We start from the raw sequence: 24,010 nt of genomic DNA, 5'->3' as shown, positions 1-24,010 counted from the left end.
CTGGGTTGGTGGTCCTGTCTAAACCTTTTACAGCCTCTAGAAGGCCCAAAGGGAAGCTCCTTTGGTGCGCTCCTGTGTCCACTAGAGTCTGAAGTGGCAATCTGTTAAGCACCGTTACCAAGGTCTGTGATACCTTGGTAAGGTCGGCCACGAACTTAGATAAGGAAGAGGCCCATCCTGGACACTCGCTGTCTCCCATGGCGATTGATGGCCCCTGGGCGGTAGGCAAGGTGGCTTCCTCCTGCTCCAGGGGTAATGTGGGAGCTCTGACAGGCAAAGCGGGGGGGCTGCACCTGCTCTCTAGCGTAGGTGACACCTTAGGTCTGCTGCAATCTGAGCAGAGTGGCGAGGACTGACCTGAAGGAAGCCTGACATTGCATTTGTACATACAAAATATTTGACCAAGGTTACTGAAGTAGATGAGGAGGAGGAGTGGGACTGCTCTGCCTTGGGCATACTGACAGGTTTTACTTGTTGCCGACCGTCAGGGGTAGAGAGCGGAGTGAGGGAGCAACCTGTAGTGCAGTACTCACGTACCCACGACCTGTGTCCCCGCCGCAGCTGCTGCCCGACGGCCGATGAGAGAGAGAGCGAGGTGAACAGCCCTGCCGCTGCCTAGAAGCCTTATGAAATCCCTGCCCGGAAGTGATGGGCAGTGCCCTGCGCTGGCCTCCTGGTGCACCAAGATGGTGCTGGTAGAGGAAGAGGAAGCCAGGGGGCGGAGCCTGCCGGGAATCTGGCGTCGGCCATCCTGGGCTCCTGCTGGAGCCCAGGGCCATAACACTGCCACGGGAGGAGGCTGGAACCGCGCTGCACCGTGTGCTTGAAAGTAAGTGTTGGCTCTTAAACTAAGTATAGAGCCATGGGCTACAAGCCAGAGTGCTGAGTATAGCGGTCACATTCAGCCAGAGCAGCTGGTGAGCAGATCATACAACGCTGCAGCCTCTTACCTCCAGTTCACCCCGTAACAGGGGTCGGTTAACCTGCATGAAAAGATTGCTGTCCCATACCTTTTCTGCAGGGCGTCTCTCTCGATCATTAGGCTCTGGTGGGCGAGTGATGGGAGACGAAGGTCAGGACCAGGAGCTGCCACCTGAACACGAGTCCTGTGTTAGGGGATAGTGTCCTGCCCGCGGGATTCGTGAGGATACGGGGTGGCAGTACACTCCGTACTCATAATCCCGGTGTGGGAATACAGATGTAGCACATCTACTCTGTATCCCTCCATGGTTACCTGAAAAGGAACGACGCACATTGAGGTAGGCATGGGTCTGCGAGAGACCTCTGTCCACCTCCTGCTGACACTAAGCAAAACTGATTGTCCTACAGCCGGTCGGAGGGGTGTGTACTGCGGAGGCGGAGTTAACATTTTTTTCATGCATAGTGTCTACCTCCTAGTGACAGCAGCACACACCCACGATTCCTGTGTCCCCCAATGAGCCGAAAGAGAAATCGTAATTTGTCTATAAAAAAAAAATTTCATTTTTTTCGGATTCTACCTGCAAATGTTCACAAACTTTCATGGTCATAAGTAAGCAAGCCAAACCTCTTTGAGATGACCACTGAAAATTGCATTTTAAATCCATCTCTTTGTTCTCTCAAAGAAAAGGACAATATTCACCTTCAAGAAGAACCTGAAGACCCACCTGTTCCAACAAGCCTACAGCCTGCAATGATCCTCGGTCTACTGAACCACCGCACGACCTGCTCTACCCCCTCCTACTGTATCCTCATCCATCCCTGTAGACTGTGAGCCCTCGCGGGCAGGGTCCCCTCTCCTTATGTACTTGTGTGTCTCTTGTCTTACACATGTATATTATACTTGTCTATATTTCCCCTTTTCACATGTAAAGCGCTATGGAATAAATGGCGCTATATAAATGCATCATCATAATAATATTCAAAAGAAATTAAAAAAAAACTGAAGAAAAAAAAAAAAATGAAGTAGGCGTAAATGTTTATGGCCAAATTAAAGGGGTTGCCTGGGATTGTGATACTGATGACTTGAATAGGAGCTGCAGTCTAAATGAGCGGCCAAGTGAACAGAGCCAATGGATGGGGAGGGGTGCCAACTCCCAACAACCTGCTACGGATTACCGAAACTAAAGATAGGACATCAATATCGAATTAATCAACAACTCCTAATTTGCAAACTACTGTTAGCCCGCACACCTTACGTACCTTTCCGCATGCTCTGCAGTGGTGCCTCCGCTTGGTAAATGTAAACCTTGCCTCACATTTCATGCAGTTGGGGGCTTGAGAATCCGGAACCCAGACAGGAGCCACCTCCCCTAGAGTTGTGAACTGCTTGGCGGCAGGAGACCCGTATTGCCCAGCGAGGAGGTCATTATCGGGGCTGTCTGAAGACACTGCAAGGCACGGACTTTTGGGTCCCTTGTACTCTCCGAACAGGTCGCCGTTTGCATTAAAACCAGGGCTGTGCACTGCAGCTTCGTCACGCAGAGCGTCCGACACGATAATGTCATTCTGACTTGACTTGTTTAACACGTCATTTTTGTTTTTGGAGCTGCAGCCGGCATTGGGGGGAACCACGTCGCATTGTAACATGTCGGATAATGGCTTTGGAATCTGCAGCTTGAGATGAGTCGGCTGCTTTGGGCGCGCTCCACCATAGGGGACACTTAGAGGTTGCACGCCGCCGGCCGTTCTGGAAGTCTGCCCCTGCGCAGGCGGTACCTGATTGCTGAGGCCATGCAAGTGGTTCTTTAGGACATCGCCGTTGACATTTAGCAACAGTCCTCTCCCCTCAGGGACGTCGTCCTCTCTCTGCTCGTAAGCATTAGCGTAATATTCGGATTTGCACTCCTCTATTTCTTTCTCTTCGGTCACAGAGTCTTCTTTTGACGGTAAACTCTTTGGGTTTTGCGCTACAGTTGGGTTTTGCATTCCATAGGAATCACACCCATTTTGGAGAGACATGAATGTATCAGTTCCTTCGGCGTAACGCAGGTTACTTTCCACATCGTTCATCAGAACTTTGCCTGGGTCACCATGTTCATCATGTACTTCAAACTTTTTGTCCCTTTCCGGTGTCTCTTGACCCTCAAAATCCCCATTTGTCACAAGAAAGTCTGAGAACTGCTCCCCCGCTAGATCGGGAGACTCCGCAGGCGGGAGTCCATCATTAGCTAGTACGATCTGATCACCATCTGCCAAGGCAATAACTATCTGCTTATCTGTAGATGGAAGAAACGAGACTTTTAGATGATTTGGACTTAAATCATCACCTACAGTCTGAACACTGATTATATTTGGACCGTCGGGTAGACAGAATTTATTTTTATTGTCATTTTCCATAATGCTAGGAGAGGGCGGACAACCCTCAGACATGGGGGGCACAGGATGGGGTGGACTATTAAGGTCTTCAGTGCTATTTTCACAAGAATTACTATTAATACTACTATTGCTCTGCACTGTGGCACATGTATTACTTTCAATAGTATCATGGACCTTGAAGTCAGGAGCGGTCAGACCGGTGTCAGTAACGTGTAAGATCTCATCGGCGTCCACGATAACTTGGCTTGAAGGGGCGCTGCATGGAGATAAACACTCTCCAGGAGCGGCACCTTTACCACAACTCATATTTAGGTTAACGTCAGCCGACGGTGATTCCTCTTCGCATTGCAAAGTATTTGTACTGCATATGTTTTCTGGCTGGGCTTTCCTGTCCTCAGCCATGCTGGTGTCTTCCGTCACCATAGCGGACAGCTCCGGGGCGACGCATTCAATCTCTCCATTGGAACGTGGGGGCGTCAGGCTGGGCGATCTGTCTTTGAGGTGAGCCTCAATAGCAATGATTGATTTGCTGACATTGTCCAGTGCGGAATTCTCCGTCAGTCGAGAAGGAGGATTTAAGATCTGATTCCACTTCGCATCCAACAATCGTGGCGAGACGTTCTCATCTGGAAGGCAAAAAGTGTATTATTAACAATGACCAAGATAAAAAAAAAAATGCTTCTAATATAGAGTAATAATGGAATAGTTCAATAATAAAAATGACACAAACAAAAAGTTAAATAATAAAGCTACAGTCGCCATGTTAAAGTTACTTCTTCACCTTCGTTCTTTTCAAATTCATCCAACACTTTGTCCAGGTTACACGATTCCTCCTCGAAATAGTTCTCCATTTGTTAAGGACCCTTCAGGCTGAGGTCTCTGCCTATAAAAGTAAAAGGATTCCTTTAGTTACTCACCATAGAGTTTGATTACCTAGGACAAGGCATTATTGATAACGGAGAAAGACCCCAAATGTCACATTTACATTCAAATGTAAAGAAAATAAACAAATTCTGCAAGTTACCACATTTAAATTAAGTGCATAAACTACACCGGAAGAATGTAGAAAGAAGAAAGAATCTACAGTCTCAGAGAGGGCAGAAATAAATTAAAAAAAACACAGGCTAAAGAAAATGAGGAAAGCTCATGGAGGGAAATAAGTATAAATAAGTACAGGATAGAAGTTGTGCTGGTATATGAGCTAATGAGGACAGCAGTACACAGATTTGTCATCCAACCTATATTACAGGAAGGGACACTCCCACAAGAGTGAAGGCGCTGTAGGGCAATTGAACACTGATGGACTGGCAAGCAGGTCTCTTGACCCTAGCTCAAATCAAATTCAGGTCATAAGACCCTTGGCCAATCAGTGTGAATTCGTACTTAAGCCGCTCACTGAAGATTCCGGGCTGTGGCACACACTGATCAATTTCTATTAAATGGACTGTTCAATAAAAGGACTGTCCAAAATGGAGAACTAGTTTAAATATTAACCTCCTGCTCAAATATTCTGCGTATAATAAGAGACATGTATTCTGCTTCTATGTGACTTGCATCCAACAGAACTCACAAGGACAAGAAAAAAAAAATGGAATAAATCTAAAAATGACTGACATTGAGGACAAAGTAACAAGTGTATTCAGTGCTGGGAGCTGTCGGCTAAATTTGCCATTTCCTTATGATGGATTTCGGAAAATGCATTTATAGAGGCTCTCGGGGCACTCAGACTGCTTGGATGGGAGGTAATGACAGGGGCTTTTCTATGGCAGAAAGACATAAAATTGTCAGAGCTCCTGTGACAGGGAAAACAATTCTTAGGATGTCGTGTGAAAGACGGATCTGATTACTTGGGGTCACTTTCGCTGCACTTCTCCCGCTGATGCAGGATGAATTACAAGGGAGATACTTCGCCTCTCCTCCCTCCCCTCCTTCCGTAGGAGAGCGGTGTAAATTAATGACAATGGCTAAAATTAAACCATAATCCCAATCGCAAATCTCAGAAGAAATGACACAAATTTTAAAAACGAAGATTTGAGAGGGCAGACATAACAGCGAGTAAATGTAATGCAAGGAGCCGAGCCATAGATTAGTAGGCGCGCCCCGACAATGCCAGAAATGCAATGCAGCGCAAATGATCGTTTTGGCACCTCCTGACATTTAAGAAAAGCATAAAGGACACAAACCCCCTCGGCCGGGAACAGAGGGTCTGGAGCAGGGGTCCCCAACCACCGGTCCGCGGGCCCAGCACCGGGCCGTTGCAGTGCCCTTGCCGGTCCGCGGACACAAGGGGAGCCGGCGGCGGTGCAGCAGCTGATACTCACCTAGCGGTCCCTGTCGGTGCGGCAGATTCATCCAGCGCTGAGCGGTCAAGTGTACCGCTCATTTAAGGTCATGAATATGGACGCCACTCATCTCCCATAGGCGTGGTGTCCATATTCATAGACCTTAATGAGCGGTAGCATGTGACCGCTCCGCACAGGAGCTGAAGCGCCGTGAGATGCAGGGAGGGAAGTTCAGCGACGGGAAGAAAGTTCAGCGATGTGAGGCTAAGTATGATGGGTGAGGATGGGGGAGAGTGGGAGCGGAGCCATATATACACACAAGGGAGGGAGAGTGGGAGCGGAGCCATATATACACACAAGGGAGGGAGAGTGGGAGCGGAGCCATATATACACACAAGGGAGGGAGAGTGGGAGCGGAGCCATATATACACACAAGGGAGGGAGAGTGGGAGCGGAGCCATATATACACACAAGGGAGGGAGAGTGGGAGCGGAGCCATATATACACACAAGGGAGGGAGAGTGGGAGCGGAGCCATATATACACACAAGGGAGGGAGAGTGGGAGCGGAGCCATATATACACACAAGGGAGGGAGAGTGGGAGCGGAGCCATATATACACACAAGGGAGGGAGAGTGGGAGCGGAGCCATATATACACACAAGGGAGGGAGAGTGGGAGCGGAGCCATATATACACACAAGGGAGGGAGAGTGGGAGCGGAGCCATATATACACAAGGGAGGGAGAGTGGGAGCGGAGCCATATATACACAAGGGAGGGAGAGTGGGAGCGGAGCCATATATACACAAGGGAGGGAGAGTGGGAGCGGAGCCATATACACAAGGGAGGGAGAGTGGGAGCAGAGCCATATATACAAGGGAGGGAGGGTGGGAGCAGAGCCATATATACAAGGGAGGGAGGGTGGGAGCGGAGCCATATATACAAGGGAGCGAGGGTGGGAGCGGAGCCATATATACAAGGGAGGCAGAGTGGGAGCGGAGCCATATATATAAGGGAGGGAAAGTGGGAGCGGAGCCATATATATATATATGGGAGGGAGAGTGGGAGCGGAGCCATATATACAAGGGAGGGAGAGTGGGAGCGGAGCCATGAATACATGGAACGGAGAGTGGGAGCGGAGCCATATATACAAGGGAGGGAGAGTGGGAGCGGAGCCATATATATAAGGGAGGGAGAGTGGGAGCGGAGCCATATATATAAGGGAGGGAGAGTGGGAGCGGAGCCATATATATAAGGGAGGGAGAGTGGGAGCGGAGCCATAAATACAAGGGAGGGAGAGTGGGAGCGGAGCCATAAATACAAGGGAGGGAGAGTGGGAGCAGAGCCATAAATACAAGGGAGGGAGAGTGGGAGCGGAGCCATGCATACAGGATGGGACAGGGGAGCCATGTATACAGGATGGGAGGGTGGGAGCAGAGCCATGTATACAGGATGGGAGAGTGGGAGCGGAGCCATGCATACAGGTTGGGACAGGGGAGCCATGTATACAGGATGGGAGAGTGGAAGCAGAGCCATGTATACAGGATGGGAGAGTGGGAGCAGAGCTATGCATACAGGATGGGAGGTTGGGACAGGGGAGCCATGTATACAGGATGGGAGAGTGGGAGCAGAGCCATGCATACAGGATGGGAGGGTGGGAGCAGAGCCATGTATACAGGATGGGAGAGTGGGAGCGGAGCCATGCATACAGGTTGGGACAGGGGAGCCATGTATACAGGATGGGAGAGTGGAAGCAGAGCCATGTATACAGGATGGGAGAGTGGGAGCAGAGCCATGTATACAGGATGGGAGAGTGGGAGCAGAGCCATGTATACAGGATGGGAGAGTGGGAGCAGAGCCATGTATACAGGATGGGAGAGTGGGAGCAGAGCCATGTATACAAGGATGGGAGGGTTGGAGCAGAGCCATGTATACAAGGATGGGAGGATGGGAGCAGAGCCATTATACAAGGATGGGACAGGGGAGCCATGCATACAACAGGGGGAGCCACACAGAGCTGGACAGGACGGGGGGAACCACACATACATTTTCTGATGATTAGAAAATAATCAACATGTACAGAACTCCAGTACAATTTTTCTTAAGTGCTCAATGCTCCATTTCCTTGTAGGTTCCAATCATCATTAGCAGTGACGGTCATCAGTAGAAGTAGCCCAGTGCTCCCACTGAAACAGAGAAACAAGCCAGGTGCTCCCACTCATTCAAAACCTATGGTGAGTTAAGTCACATTATAAATGTTATAATTAAATGATAAGTATGCACTGCTAAACTATAACCGCGTCCATAGCCCCGCCCCCTTATGACCAAAGCCCCGTCACACCTCCATCCCCGCCCTGCCGGGCCATGGAAGAATGGTCTTGCTTGAAGCCGGTCCCTGGTGCAAAAAAGGTTTGGGACCACTGGCCTGGAGGACTGAAGTTTGTGGCAAATTTCATAGATACCCTAATATAACGTTAAGTACAGTGTATGACCGCAAAGGAAATGACATCACCTGCTGGGTTCTTCCACCAATGATAGCAACTTGTGCAGCCGAGACCCCCTCGGAAATACGGATCAGGAGACCCCTTTATGATTAGAGGGGTTTTCTATGAGTAAAAGGGATCCCACACCAGCCTACACCCCTTTAAATTTGAGCCACTGATTGACAGCAAGGTCAAGGTGACTGATGGACAAGAGGTCATCCCTTCCGGTGAATTTGACATCTTGTCCGGTTGCCAGACCCTGAGAAGGGGACAACCCAATGACCACAGTATTCTCTTACAGATTGGACAGGGACTTTTGGCTTCGGGAAAAAAAAAAAAAAAAAAAAAAACACTTGTCCCTCAGCTGAAGTTTTTTTTTTCTAAAACAAACTTTGCTTGCTTCACTTTCCCTGGGTCCAGGGGAGAGTCTCTGGCACTGCTTCCGGTATCTGTTATGGTCTGCGGCGCTAAAGTGATGTCAACAGCACTGCAGCTAGTAAATGAGTTCAGCGGCTCCTGTCTGGACCAGGGGAGGGTGAGCAAAGTACTTTTTTAAATTCTTTTTTTAAAACAAAAAAAAAAAAGCAAACTGCAGCTGGAAAACCCAGAAAGCTCCCTTTAACTAATCTTACATCTTTGTCACTCTCACAAAACAATATCCATAGTTTGTGCTTTAGGCTGAGTTCACACGTCGCGGTTTTTTTCGCATTTTCGCGGCGGTTTGAAAAGCGCGATTTTGCAGCGAAAAATAAACATCCCATGCAATCCTATGGGATTCCACAATGCTGTGCTAATGCTGCGTTTTTTCCTGCGGCGGAATCGCTTCGCGGTAAAAAACGCAGCATGCTCATTAATGTAGCGGAGTCGCGGGGATCCCGCACCCATAGGAATGCATTGTTCTGCTTACTTCCCGCATACGGCTGTGCCCACCATGCGAAAAGTAAGCAGAACATTTGCGGATGGTACCCATGGTCCGGAAGAGAGGAGACTGTCCTCCGGGCTTTGGGTACCATATCCCTGTAAAAAATAGAATTAAAATAAAAAATATTGTTATTCTCACCTTCCGGCGTCCCGCGCAGCCTTCCCGCCTCTCTTCACGCTTCCGGTCCCAGTAATCCTTTGCATGAATGACCGAGATGACGTCGAGGGAGCGCGATTACTGGGACCGGGAGCGTGGAGAGGCGCGGGAAGGCGGCGCGGGATGCCGGAAGGTGAGAACAACAATATTTTTTATTTTTTTATTATTTTTTACATTTTATCTTTTACTACTGATGCCACATAGGCCGCCTCAGTAGTAAAAAGTTGGTCACACTTGTCAAACACTATGTTTGACGAGTGTGACCAACCTGTCAATCAGTTATCCAAGCGATGCTCCAGATCGCTTGGAAAACGCTAGCATTCTGCAAGCTAATTACGCAAGCTAATTACGCTTGCAAATCGCTAGTTTTTCCGCGGGAAAATCACGGGAATTTAAAATGTGATTTTCTCGCGGAATGGAATTCCGGAATTCTCGCGGTAACTTCCGCGAGAGTTCCACTACGTGTGAACGTAGCCTTAAAAAAAAATAAAAAATCCTGCAGGTTTCTATTCAATATTATAAATATGTAGAAGTCATTATTTATAAGATGCAGCGAGCTTCGTTTGCTGATATGTTGCCTCTAACCTCTCAGACGTCAGAACATTAGTAGAAAAGGAGGGATAAATATTCATGACAGATCCCAATGGACTGTGAAATCTGTGACATTTTATATACCACGTGTCAAAGCTCGCTTGTCGATTCCAGTTACAGAAGCGGAGCCGGCACGTGGATTTTCTCCTTTTTTTGTAATTTCTCAGGCAGAGTTGCTGTTCAAATGGCCATAAAGTCCTCTCATCTAGCCAAATCAGACCTACTGTTTTGCATTGATGAGGGGCAAACACCCTGAAACACGTGTCTGCAAATGGAGTGTCCGATTTGACTCCTTATTCCAAGTCATGTGGCGAGGCTTGTTAAAGGGCCGATATTGATTTTTAGGATTTCTAAATCCAATTGATGGTGCTAGATATCAAATCCTCTCTCTCTGGAGAGGCAATTTGCACAGTTTTTACCAGGACTGTGTCTATCATTGGGCAATGTCCGGTGGAGGGGCAGATTACAGATGTGGTGACTAAGGGGGCATATTCTGCTTCAGACCTAACAGAGGAGCTAGTTCCAGCCCAAGGTGAAGCACTGCTATCTTGAAAACAAATGGACCAAAAAACCAAGGTATAATTGTAGAGGAGAACGATGTGTTTATTTCACACACTAAAACCAGCAAGAAATTCCTGCTATCGTTTGCACCAATATGGCTGCGGATATCCATAACCATTTAATAATTAATGTCACATGCGGTGCGGACTTGCTCCATTAAATACAGGTTACTCATCTGCAGACCCAAAGCAGTTAAAGTGGTTTTTTTGTTCCAGAAAACCCGTCTCCCGGCTGCAGTTTGTTATAGAGCACTAAACTGTGCTTTACTCACCCTCCTCAGGTCCGGGGTGGAGTCTCCACCACTGCTCCCAGTGTCCGTTATTGTCTGCAGCGCTGACTCAAGTTTTTCCTTCATTCCCATTATCCCTCAGTGTATAATATCTGGCCCCTTATCCCCAAGTGCACAATGTCCGGCCTTTTGCCCGTTCCCGGAGTATAACATCCGGCCCCTCGTCATGCCATCTGTCTTTACTAGCATGTGACGGAACGGACGGTGGTGAAGAGCTCACTGATACTAGCATGGACCCATAACGGGAGCCATCGAGATAACGTCCGGTCATTACATTTCTCTTATACCTTCCCCCATGACCTGCGAGTGATATTATTGTAAAAGTGGAAGAAACCGTAGGGACTCAGCCATGAAGTGAAGACCCCGTAACATTACAGAGCGGTGGGGGGGGGGGGGGTCGAGGGCTGAGGAGCAGAGGGCGGAAAAGGGAAAAGTCAATAATGCTCTGCTGACCCCATAAGTGCTGAGTCCAGACCTCTTCTGCAGCACGGACACTGTAGCCCCACCAGAAGCTGCATGCAGCCTTACATCACCAAGCACAATGAAGAGCATCAGATGGAGTGGTGTAAATCTGCCACCAATGGACTCTGGAGGAAACATGTTCTATGCAGTGACAGATCACACTTCTCTATCTGCACAAGGTCCATAAAGACAAGTTTGGGGGTGGAAGAACATGACCTTCGGGATGAACTAGAATGGAGATTGTGAGCCCGGCCTTTCCCAAACATCAGGGCCTGGCCTCAAAAATGCTCTTCTGAATGATGGGACAAAAATTCCCTCCGATCACTCCAAAACCTAATAGAAAACCTTCCCAGAAGAACAGGAGCTGTTATGTCTGCAAATGGGGAACAGGGGGTGACACAAAAGCTCCTGCAGGTGAAGTGTGCCAATACTTTGGCTCAAAAAGGGCATTTGAAACAAATGGAAATCGTCACATACAAGCTGCTCCAATCAGCGCTAATTAGCCACTTAATTACCCAAGATTTTAAGCAAGAAAGAATAATAGTCTCTCCTTAAAGTCTGAATAACCAATCAAGCATCATCCATATACCATAAAGAATAAAACAGCGGCTGCAGATGGGACACAATGTTGTTCCAGAGCGGGACGAGGGCGCACTACAACAGCAGCGATGAATTGCAACGTTCGGGATTCATTCACAATCAGCCCCGACTGCTGACGTGACAGCGAATAATCCCAGCATGAGATTAACAATCATCGCAGCTGCAATTTGTGGGATTGCAGGTTATTTTATGTATTTATGAACGGGAACATCTGGAATCTCTGCATCGTTTCACATTTCCTGAGCAAATGTATCTAGAATTCAGCCGGAAGGAAAAGTGTCCAGAGAAGTCCCAGAGCCGTAAAGTCCACCTGTGCGGGTGAGAATCTGTGCCAAAAGCTTCGTTAGGAGCCGCCATTGCAGACTCCATGGTATCGACGTGCAACGCTTTATTTTTCACCATGGAGGAAGAACCAGAGAGACCCCCATAGTCGTCACATGAGGATTGTTGAACCAGAACCTTGCAAATCTTTCTGCTCAACGCCATGCTTGCATGTTTATAGTGAGGTTGGTGGAGATGAATGTCAAATTGTTTAACATTTTGGCTAAATGGAGTTATCCACCTTTGAGGATATCCCCCCCATCTTAAATGCATGTATTTGAGTCTAAAACTTATTTTTGCAATTGGCCTTCTTTAAAAATTTTGCACCGTTTGACTTTTGCAGGCTCTGCAGTGCAGTGGTCTGTGGTCATAAATCAGCTGAGAGGAGCTCAGAAAAAGACATATAAAAGACTTAGAAATTCTCAGTTTGTTTAATCTAAATGAGCTCACTGACGGAATATCAGTAGGCTCATTCTGCAGGCAGTGATAAACAGTGCAACACTGACTATAAAAGGTAAATGGTGCAAAAATGTTTTATCAAACCAACTGCAAAAAAAAAAAAAAAGTAAGAAAGCAGCTGTGGTTTTCTAATCTAGGACAGGCCCTTTAAAACAGATCTGTCTTTACGAATAGTAAATGATTGAGGGACAACGCGGCCTGATCCCATACCGCAAAGCAAAGGGCTTCTCTGAGATTTCATTTTTCTCTTGGCCATAAGTGACCAAGTTATGTAGGATATAAAAAAAAAAAAAACCCATTAGAATTGATTTTTCTATTCTTGAACCCATTCTTTAAAGAGAAGGTATCATCAGAAAATTACTTAAAAAAAATAAATAAACATCTATATTTTAATTTTCTTATTATTATTGTTTTTATTTTCTGTCTTAAAAAAATAATTAAGTCAGTAAATTACTTTAAACAAAAATTTAAAATACATATAAATATCTATATATTTTTAAATCATTTTCTGACTTATTTTTGTGTCAGCCTCCTAGTGGCAGCAGCATACACCCATGGTCCTGTGTCCCCTCAATGAGGCGAAGGAGAAAATAATTTTTAAAAAAACTTATAAAATATCTATATACTTTTAAGTCATTTTCTGACTTAAAAAATAAGTCACAAAATGACCTGAAAAAATATATAGATGTATATGTATTTTTTTTTATTTGGTAAAAAAAATTGTCAGAAAATGACTTAATAAAAAAATAAAAATATACATATTCATCTATATATTTAAGAAAAAATATATAGATTTATATATTTTTTTTTATTATTTGTTAAGTCATTTTCCGCCAATTTTTTAAGTAAAAAAAGAACCCAAAAATATATATATATATTTTTTTTAAATTACCGTATTTTTTTTTCTTTTTTGTCATTTTCCTTCTCATTAAAGGAGTGGTAAAAGGCTTGATCATGAAGGAATCAGCTCAAAAACTTTTATTTTCCTGGCCATAGCGCAAAAGAAAAGATGACAATAAATCCTCAAAAAAAAAAAAAAAATCACAGAAAAGAATGGGTACAATGTGGATGCGGAGAATTCTGCGCCAATGTTAGACGAGGCCTATGGAGCACAAAAGAGAATCCCCCTACAGTGCAGGACACAACGTGGGGCAGCGGATGAAGAAGTCCTGCCGTCCACATAATTGCAGGCAGGGTGCAGCCGAATGAGCGGTCTGATCACAGAGCTGCTGACGAACATTACACGTTTCATAGGTCACAGTCCCTGCAACCGGAGCAGAATTATCGAACCTTGCCCGAGGGTCCGGAACAACAGTCAGAGCCACCCAGAAGCGTGTGGCCGCGGCGGCCCTCCCATGTAACGACACAAAGGTGGCAATGACCTCATGCAAGCAATGACCTACAGAAAGTTATCGTGCGTGAGTTATTCATTAATGGTGTGGCGTGTCAGCACCGACACTGCCCATAACGCTGCTAAATAATGCACTGCCTTCACAAACACATCATGGCTTCTATAGCGTCTATTCGGCTCCTGACTATTATGGGCTCGGCCACACGCACCAACAATAATCTCCTCCGCTCCCCAATTGTATAAATCACACAGTCACAAGCACCGATGAGGAAACCTCTGCGGGAAGTTTCCAGGAAAATAAATTCTGCACCTTAGGGATTATTCAGACATTAGCCTTTTTTCCCCACTATGGAATACGACCATGTACTTTTGGTAGCTTTAAGACTGACAATCAAACTTCAAACCCCCCCCAATACACAAATAAACAGAGAACAAAGGATTGGGCAGAGCGTAAGCCAACATATGTCTGACCTTTCTGTCCTCTAACATTGGGCATCGGGGAAGCTTCAGGACACATCCACATACATAAGACAGTCAGCATGTATGGACGGCGTTGATGTAAAGTGTATGCAACCCCCCCCCCCCCGTAAAAGAATATGGGACCCCCCCAGTAATAGAGTATGGGAAACTTACAATTCTACTATTTACTTAAAGTGCGTAAAGTGTGTATTGTTCTCTGATATCAGCCATATTCATCTAAGGACATATTATCAAGAAATAGAAATAAACAGACACGGACTGATACTATTTTCCAAACAGTTTTTAACAATATTTTTTCACCGTTTCTAAGAATCTTTATTAATAAGACCAAATGAAAAGTGGATACCTGACCCTACAGAACTATGAGCCTATGGGTGCAGACCAGATCCTCTGCAGGTTTTTGCTATGTAATCAGACAGCAGCATGATGTAGGGACAGAGACCCTGATTCCAGCGATGTATCACTTAGTTGACTGGGTGCAGCCATTGTGATACAATCACAATTTTCTCTGCTGCAGATCTGGCAGTGCTGTGAAAGCTGAGCCCTGTATAACCCCCGCACACAGCACTGATAAGACCTGTTTCACACATCAGTTTTTTGGCGTCCGCCAAAGTGTGAAAAAACGGATCCGTTTCCGTTTTGTCACAAACGGATGCTACCGGATCAGTTTTTTGACGGATCCGCTTTAGCCACTAATGCAAGTCTAAGGGAAAAAAAAAAAACGGATCCGCCCCAAAAAATGGCAGATCCGTTTTTTTTTAACGGAAACCGACGGATTTTAACGGACGTCAAAAAACGGAAGTGTGATCCACCTCTTAGCTGCGTCTCAGTGGTCACTAAAAGCCGACAATCAGTTGTGGGGTAGTGGTTGGACTAGGAGGCACCTGACACCTAGTGATAATCTCCTGATAAAACACTAATTTTATAGAAACTTTAAAACACATCCCGTAAGTGACATCACTGTAATCAGGGTCTCTGTCCTTACATCATGGCATTTTCAGATTACATAGCAAGAACTTGGCTACAAATTCCTTTTAAATGCTTTGCATCATTAATATCTTTTCACTTTTGTACAGGACCAGGTCGGATTATTCACTTTTAGGTGCCATCTTACCACAGCCCATTTTACCTCTAATTGTGTCATCCTGTATAATCCTAATAAAAAGTACAGTACGTTCTGTGAGACATTTAAAGGCACAGAGTCTGCGCTAATATCAACATTTGCGGAGTTTAGCATTGGCACACGTTCCCGCTTTCAATTAAAAAAAACATAAGACGGACGGGAGCCAAGATGAAGCAATAACAAGGTTTGAAACACATGCCAGCGCCAGGGAATGGATCACACATTCGGCCTGGCACTCCCTAAGCCCATCATTTGCAATGCAAAAAAAAAAAAAGATGCAATAACACTTGTGCGTGACCATCACATGTTACAAGTGGAGACGGATCTACCAGTGAATAACCAGAGGAAATGGTGTTCTAACGTTTCATCAATGGCTGAAGTTTCCGACTTCTGATGTTTAGTTAATGCATTGAGGAAGCCATGATACTCTCCACCCTATAGCATCCTGCGCCAACACCACCAGCCGGCCCGGACACCTGCCGCGAGCGATCTGCGAGGGGGATGCAGCAGTAAAGGGGCAGCATGGTGGCTCAGTGGTGGGACCCTGAGATCAAATCCCACCAACCAAGGACAACATCTGTAAGGAGTTTGTACAGTGAAGGAAATTATTATTTGATCCCTTGCTGATTTTTCTAAGTTTTCCCACTGACAAAGACATGAACAGTCTATAATTTCAAGGGTCAGTTAATCTTAACATTGAGAGATAGAATATCAAAAATAAAATCCAGAAAAATCAAATTATATAAATTTATTTGCATATTGTAGTAAGAAATAAGTATTTGATCCCCTTCCAACCATTAAGGGTTCTGGCTCCTACAGATCAGTTGGACCATCCTAATCAACTCGTTACCTGCACTAAACACAGCTGTCTTACATAGTCACCTTTATAAAAGACTCCAGTCCACTGACTCGATTAATCAGTCAGACTCTAACCTCTACAACATGGGCAAGACCAAAGAGATTCATTAGGATGTCAGGGACAAGACCATAGACCTGCACAAAGCTGGAATGGGCTAAAAAAAAAAAACATAAGACGCTGGGTGAGAAGGAGACAACTGTTGGTGCAATAGTAAGAAAATTGAAGAAATATAAAATGACTGTCAATCGACATCGACCTGGGGTACCATGCAAAATCTCACATGGGGGGCTATCCTTGATGAGGAGGAAGGTGAGAGATCTGCCTAAAACACCAGGGGAACTTGTTAATGATCTCAAGGCGCTGGGACCACAGTCACCAAGAAAACCCATGGTAACACATTACACCGTAAAGGTTTAAAATCCTGCTGTGCCCGCAAGGTCCCCCTGCTCAAGAAGGCACATGTGCAGGCCTGTCTGAAGTTTGCCAATGAACACCTGGATGATTCTGTGAATGATTGGGAGAAGGTGCTGTGGTAAGATGAGACAAAAATTGAGCTCTTCGGCATTAACTCAACTCGCTGTGTTTGGAGGAAGAGTAATGCTGCCTATGACGCAAAGAACACCGCCCCCACTGTCAAGCATGGAGGTGGAAACATTGTTTTGAGGGTGTTTCTCTGCAAAGGGCACAGGACTATACTTCACTGCATCAATGGGAGAATGGATGGAGCCATGTACCATAAAATCCTGAGTGACAACCTCCTTCCCTGCGCCAGGACATTAAAAATGGGTCATGACTGGGTCTTCCAGCAAGACAATGACCCAAAACATAATGCCTTGGCTCAAAAAGAAGCACATTAAGGTAATGAGTGGCCAAGCCAGTCTCCAGACCTTAATCCCATAGAAAACTTATGGAGGGAGTTGAAGCTCTGAGTTGCCAAGTGACAGCCTCAAAATCTTAATGATTTAGAGATGATTCTGCAAAGAGACGTGGACCAAAATTCCTCCTGACAAGTGCACAAACTTCATCAACTACAAAAACGTCTGCCTGCTGTGCTTGCCAACAAGGGTTTTACCACCAAGTATTAAGTCTTGTTTGCCAGAGGGATCAAATACTTATTTCTCACTGCAAAATGCAAATAAATTTATATAAATTTATACAATGTGATTTTCTGGATTTTATTTTTGATATTCTATCTCTCAATGTTAAAATGAACCTACCCTTAACATTATAGACTGTTCATGTCTGTCAGTGGGCAAACTTACAAAATCAGCAAGGGATCAAATACTTATTTCCTTCACTGTATGTTCTTCCCGTGTTTGCGTGGGTTTCCTCTCGTCTGTTTTAAACTGATCCATTGCTAAGTATCAATGGATAAATACAAAATCGGACAGGTCACGTACTTCAGTTTTTAAAAAGAGGTGAGTAAAAAAAAACAAAAAAACACAGAGGCAAAATGGATGATGCCCAAGAGAAACACTGTCTAAATAGAACATGAATATAAATACTGACACCAGAAAATCTGTAAGTAAACTCCGCATCAATTATTGCAGATTTTTGTGATTTTTTTTTTTTCTTCACCAGGTTTAATTTTTTTTATCATTTTTTTTTCAACAGCATTTTTTTTTAATGGTTCTTCTTGCTGCTCTGGGATCACATCCTTGATATAGAAAGCTACATCTGTATTTTACGGTGCAGAAAAAGCATGCAAAAAGCATAAAAAAAATATAGTCCATTATACACTAGTTTGTTGATGTGCAAACTGAGATGCTCTAATGAAGTCCATGGAGAAAAGAAAAAAATACCACAGAGGTGATTTCAAGGAAGTTTTTGAGAAAAATTGTCCAACACAAAAAGAATGTGAGTAATTCTATGTTCTCGAGTGGCGTTTTGCTGCGTTTTTTTGTGCAGTGTAATATGGTGCAAAAAGAACCGTGGGGTTTTAAAGCACCAGCATAATCGATAAGACATCTAAAATCTCACTATCTCACTCATACGCTGTGTTTTCTTTTTATTCTCAGTGCATAATTTTATCCCGACCAAGTCATGGCGTGTTGAAAGAATTTACGTTCTTTGCTGCACTTTTCAACCATTAAAATGAATAAAAGTGTAAAAAGGCAAATAAAAATGCTGCAAAAACACACGGATCGCAAGCGTGTTTTTTTTTTTCCTGCCACCAATCTGGTTTGGGAGCAGAAAAAAAAAAATGCTGCAATGTCTGACTCTGAACATACTCTAAGTGGCTTGAAGTTAAAGGGGTAGATTGAGAAAAAGAAAACAAAAAAGAAAAACAGTTTGCAAGTCACAAGGCCGTAAGGAGACAGTTCCTCTTAAGGCAAAGGTTTGTCCCTATTTTAACCAAACGGGAGTACTCCGGCACCCATGGGACGATAGAAAGTAGCTACATCCAGAATTTGGGGGGATGGGGCACACATTGAGGAAGAGTCACTCAGCTGCTTCATATCTGCCATGCACATCAATGGAAGGAGCTGAGTACAAGGACAAATGACCTCTTTCATTGAAGGCAATGCAGCCTTGTAGGGAGCCCCCCCCCCCCGTTCTCCCAATAAGATGAGGCTCCAGAAAGGAGATGTTGGATTCGTAGCTTACCCAATATTCAATGGATAGAGCTGCGCTCCTCTGCTCTGTACAGCCACCCCCGCAGGTGATAACTTATTTGGGGGTATGCTGGGTGTCCCCCTATCTGATATTGGTGACAATTACCATGTGAACTAATGGAAACCCCCCATAAAACATGCGCCCAACGAAGATCCGACAAATATATTAGGAGGCTCATCTTGGGCAAGAAAGTGAAATTGAGACTTCCGCTATAATTTCCATCAATTTCAGCCATAATATTGTATATCGGTCCCTCTAGCTAGTGCACAGACATCAGTTTATTTTCTTTCAGAAAAGCGGTGAAAGCAGAACACAATCTAACTAAAAGGTTCAAATGTTTGCAAAGAAACAAGACATGTATAAAAATCTGAAACTTTTTTTTATTTCCCCACCAGAAAACTGTGGCAAACAGCAAGATAAATTACCCCCCATATGTGAATTCAGCCTTAAGGAAACTCACTTCTCATTTCTAGATTCAATCACTGTCTGAGACTAACAAAACCACATAAGAAACTGCACAGTGTGAAGAAGTACTAATAATGACAATCTAGCTCCAGAGCGTCCACATCACTATCAATCATCAGTACAAAGGCATCCCAATAATCCAAAAAGAAAATAAACAAAAGCAGGTTTTGCTGCGTTTTTGTGGTCTCTTGTGAATGTTGACAATGTTTAATGCCGTCCACCTCCCCCACCCCCCCCCCCCCCCAAAAAAAAAAAAAAAATCATGATGCAACATCCTTAAGGCTAAGTGCACACGTAGCAGAAAATTTCTGCTGAAAAGCCTGACTCCCTTCTCAGAAACCGCGCGGCTTTTATGCGTTTTTTTTCCGTGCGTTTTCAAAACGCATAGAAATAGCCAGAAACACGGAAAAATCTGCGAAATTAATGAACATGCTGCGTTTTTTACCGCGAGGCGGTTTGTTCACTGTAAAAAACGCATCAATATGCACAAACTGCAAAATGCATAGAAATGATGGGAAGCTTATTTTTAGCGGTTTTATAGCGGTTTTATTGGAAAAAGACTAAGGTTTTTGCACCAAAAACGCAGCAAATCCTGATACCTGCATTGATGCATTTACTCGTTGCTTTCTACAGGTGAAAAAAATGCTGCAAATATGCTGAAAAACCGCTGAAAGAAGTAACATGCTGCAGTTTTCCCAAATCAGCCAGGGGCAAAAAAAAAAAAAATCTGTGTGCACGGGATTTCTGAAATCTCAGACTTTGATGGTACTGTAAGGCTATGTGCAAACGCTGCGGATTCACCTACGGGTTTTTCAGCGCGGATCCGCAGTTAAAACCACAGGTAAAGTGACCTGTGGTTTTCCTGCGGTTTGGTCTGCGGTTTTGCCCTTCGGTTTCACACCTCTTCTATGGTAAAGGTGTGAAACCGCTGCGGAATCCGCACAAACAATTGACATGCTGCGGTTTGTAAACTGCAGCAAAACCGCGCGGAAAAAAACGCACCGTGAGCACAGCGGATTTGAAATGCCATAGGCTAACATGGTACTGTACCATGTCTGCAGAACAGCTGCGTTTCCGCAGGGCCAAAAACGCTGCGGAAACGCAGCAGAATCCAAAACGCGCGCACATAGCCTTAAAACGCAGCTTAAAAAGTTTTCATTAAAAAAAAATTAAAAAAAAAAAAATGCAAAAATGTGTGAACATAGCCATAAACACCACCTTACATGAAAACGTGCGCATCATTTTAACAGTATTGTTAGACGGAAACAGTAACAGTCACATCGCTGTCTACGCCGATAAAACATTGGGGCAAGGATTTTTTTTCACAGATTACTGTACAGTGCTGGGTGCAACAACCAGCGAGCAATATAACGGAACAAGCTCTGGGCAAGACAGAGGGACAGCAAGGAATGCTGGGAGATTTCAGCTCCGGAAACTGCAGGATTGTGACAACAGCTTCTGGAGCTTAAAACAGGCAGGAAGTCAGTACAAGTATTTTATGATTATCGGGGCCCCAATGCTTGGCCCTATGGAGTAGGCTCAGGGGCTGAACTTGCTCCATACGGTGCAAGGGCCGGTTAGCATGTGCACACAACTTTTTTTTTTTTTTTTTTTTTTTTTTAAGACGTCATTGTGCCAGACAATTTTTCCAAGACAAATATGCTTAGGGGATATTTTTTTGCCATCATTTTTGTGGGGTCTTTTTTTTTTTTTTTTTTTTTTGTGTGCAACTTAAACTGGAAATATTGAGAGGAAGTCGGCCCCATGGAATGAACTCGCTATTTCTTTTCAACACTTCCAGTCTTTTGAAGGACGGAACATGTGCACTGCAATGCTGTTTTTCCAACGCATTTTAGCGTTTTTTGTTTTGTTTTGGTTTTTTTTGCAGAATCCTCCTGAAAAAGACGTCGTGTGCGCACACCCTGACTGCTGCAGTTGTTTAACCCCTTAGATGCTGCCTTCAATTATGACAGCAGCACTTAAGAGGTTGGGGAGTGGGGTGCCTTTTTGTGGCAGCCAGGAGCCTAGTAAAGGCCCCCCCCTTTGTCTTATGTGTGTACACCTAGGTGAATTTTACAATAAACTGCCATATAGTAGGAAACAAAAAAAAAAAGCTATGAATAATAGCAAAAGAACATAGATATATATATATATCCATGTTCTTTTGCTATTTTTCAAATATATATATATATATATATATATACACACACACTATTTCTCATTTTCTACATAAATTGTTTTTTATTTACTATATTTTTATTTACTAATTGTCACTGTTACATTTTATTTCTCTAGAGAAACATGAACACATAATCCCTAGTACAGTATGCTGGAATATTTGCAGGCTATGTTCACACTTTGCTTTTTTTTTCAATTTTTTTTTTTATTTTTTTGCTCCTTTTTATGCAAATTTTAAGCTGCGTTTTACGGTACCAGCAAAGTCTATGAGGTTTCAGAAATCATTGGTTAAACAAAAACATTGGTTTTTATTTTACCTGACTGCTTTGTGAAAACCGATGCGTTTTTTTGCAAACTGCTTGCACGTCAGATCTTTCAGTGTTTTTCCAGTTTTGTTTTTTTCACCCATAGAAAGCAATGGGTAAGTGGAAAAAGCGCAGCAAAAAAAAAAAAAGCCGCAGCAGAAAACGTAGGTATCAGGTTTTGCTGCGCTTTTATTGCAAAAAACTTTAAGCAATTTGCATGCTTTTTTTTTTTTTTTTTTGGGGGGGGAAGCACTAAACTTATCAGACCGCAACAAGAGACCACAAAGACGCAGCAAAACCTGTTTTTTTTGTAGGCAGCTTCTTTACTACTTTGAGAGCAGATTTTGCCTACAGGTAAAAAAAAAAATGCAGCAAAAACGCAACGTGTGAACACAGCCATATACTCCCCCCCCTTTTGGTTTGTGGGGCTGTATCAGGACTTTTTTTTTTTTTTTTTGTTAAATAAGCTGTAGAATCCACCATCGCTCTTTTTTGATCTCTGTTGCACTTTTTTGTGAGGTAACGTGAGCAAAAAAAAAAAAAACACGTGGGGGGTTCTATTTTTTTTCTTTTTTGTGGAGGGGGGGCATTTATCCTTTTGGAGAAATATAATAATATTTTATACACTCAGGCGGTTACACATGCAGTGATATTAAATGTTTTGGGAGGATTTTTTTTAATACTTTTTAAACTTTTTTTTCCAACATTCTGTGAAAAGTAAAGAGGTTTTGAAAAAAAACAAAAGGAAACCAGAAAACCATGTAAACAGGAGCGGGACCTCCGGGGGTCGGGCTGCCCATAGGCTCCATGTAACCTGCAGCCGGGCCCGTGTGTGACACACGCACACCTATACCGTACACACGGTGCGGCGGCCTCTCCGGTATCGCTAGGCTCCGCAGTACAGCGCAGCACCCGGGCTGTGACGCTCCGCCTCTCTCCGCACTTACCGGGGGGCTCCTCATGCCGAGCAGGCGGCACAGGCTCCCGGCGTCAGCAGCTCGGTACCCCCCGTGTCTTCTAGTAGCAGCCGGTGAGCGCGGAGGCGCCGGCCCCGGGCATCGTCCACTTCCCCGGCCTGGTATTGTCCCCGACGTCCGGCTCCTGCCTGGTATGCGGCCCGGCTCCGTGCGGCCCCAGCTCTGCCGCTGTCACTGCCATGTCCGGCCCGACGAGACAAGAGGAGGCAGGGAGAGAGGATGGAGAGCTGCACCGGGGACACAGCGCCCCCTGCCTGGGAGGAGAGAGAAGTGCAAGCCAGGGCTCAGGGAAGAGGAAAGAGAGAGAGGGAAGGATAGGGAGAGAGCAAGATGGATAGAGAGTGCGAAATTGTTAGAGAGAGAGATGGATAGAGCGAAAAGGCTAGAGAGAGATGCATGGGCGTACCCAGGATCAAAACTAAGGGGGGGGGAGCCATGGTCGGTCGGCGCGCTGCAAATTTTAGGCCATGTCCCGACCACACCCATTTCACAACTAGTCACACCCATATCCACGCCCCAACCTCACCCATTTAGCACTGCTGATCACACTGACTGGTACTGAGGGCACAGTGGCTATCATTTGTCATTATGGGCACATTGACTGGTATTGAGGAGAAAGAGAAAAAGAGCGAGAAAGAAAGAGAAAAAGAGCGAGAAAGAAAGAGAAAAAGAGCGAGAAAGAAAGAGAAAAAGAGCGAGAAAGAAAGAGAAAAAGAGCGAGAAAGAAAGAGAAAAAGAGCGAGAGAGAAGGAAAGAAAGAACAGAGAAAGAACAGAGAGAAAGAAAGAACAGAGAGAGAGAAAGCAAGGGGAAAGAAAGAACAGAGAGAGAGAAAAAGAAAGGGGATAGAATGAAAGACAAAGAAAGAATAAAGAGATAAAGAACAAAGAAAGAGGGGAAAGAATAGAGCGAGAGAAAGAAGAAAGAACAGAGCAAGAGAAAGAACAGCTAGAAAGAGGGGAAAGGAAGAAAGAACAGAAAAAGAAAGAATAGAGAAAGCGCAGAGAGAGAGAGAAAGGAAAAAAGAAAGATTAGAGAGAAAGAAAGAAGAGAGATGGAAAGAAAGAACAGAGAGAGAGAAAGAACAGAGAGAGAAAGGAAAAAAAAAGAAAGATTAGAGAAAGAAAGAACACAAAGAAAGATTAGAGAGGGAAAAAAAGAACAGAGAGATAGAGAGAAATAAAGATTCTATAAAGATACTATAGCAGCCCGGCTCCCATTGCAGTGCCCACC

General features: G+C 44.6%; 1 protein-coding gene across 1 annotated transcript in view; it reads right to left on the bottom strand.

The window, feature by feature from the left end:
* ZFYVE9 (zinc finger FYVE-type containing 9) overlaps nucleotides 1–23,439 on the bottom strand; it is a 96,287-nt gene extending 72,848 nt beyond the window's left edge. The window contains exons 1-3 of the mRNA XM_073563600.1: nucleotides 22,748–23,439; nucleotides 4,079–4,180; nucleotides 2,182–3,923 (exon numbers count right to left, since the gene is read on the bottom strand). Of these exons, the coding sequence (XP_073419701.1) occupies nucleotides 2,182–3,923; nucleotides 4,079–4,148 (1,812 nt within the window). The 5' untranslated portion in view covers nucleotides 4,149–4,180; nucleotides 22,748–23,439. The remainder of the gene's footprint in view (nucleotides 1–2,181; nucleotides 3,924–4,078; nucleotides 4,181–22,747) is intronic.
* Between the last annotated feature and the right edge of the window lie 571 nt (nucleotides 23,440–24,010).

Source organism: Dendrobates tinctorius, unplaced genomic scaffold (assembly GCF_039654945.1).
Source record: "Dendrobates tinctorius isolate UK_male_01 unplaced genomic scaffold, ASM3965494v1 ptg000396l, whole genome shotgun sequence".
In the NCBI taxonomy this organism is placed as follows: domain Eukaryota; kingdom Metazoa; phylum Chordata; class Amphibia; order Anura; family Dendrobatidae; genus Dendrobates; species Dendrobates tinctorius.
Note: the sequence above shows the minus strand (reverse complement) of the source record. Positions and strands in the feature narration are given on the sequence as shown.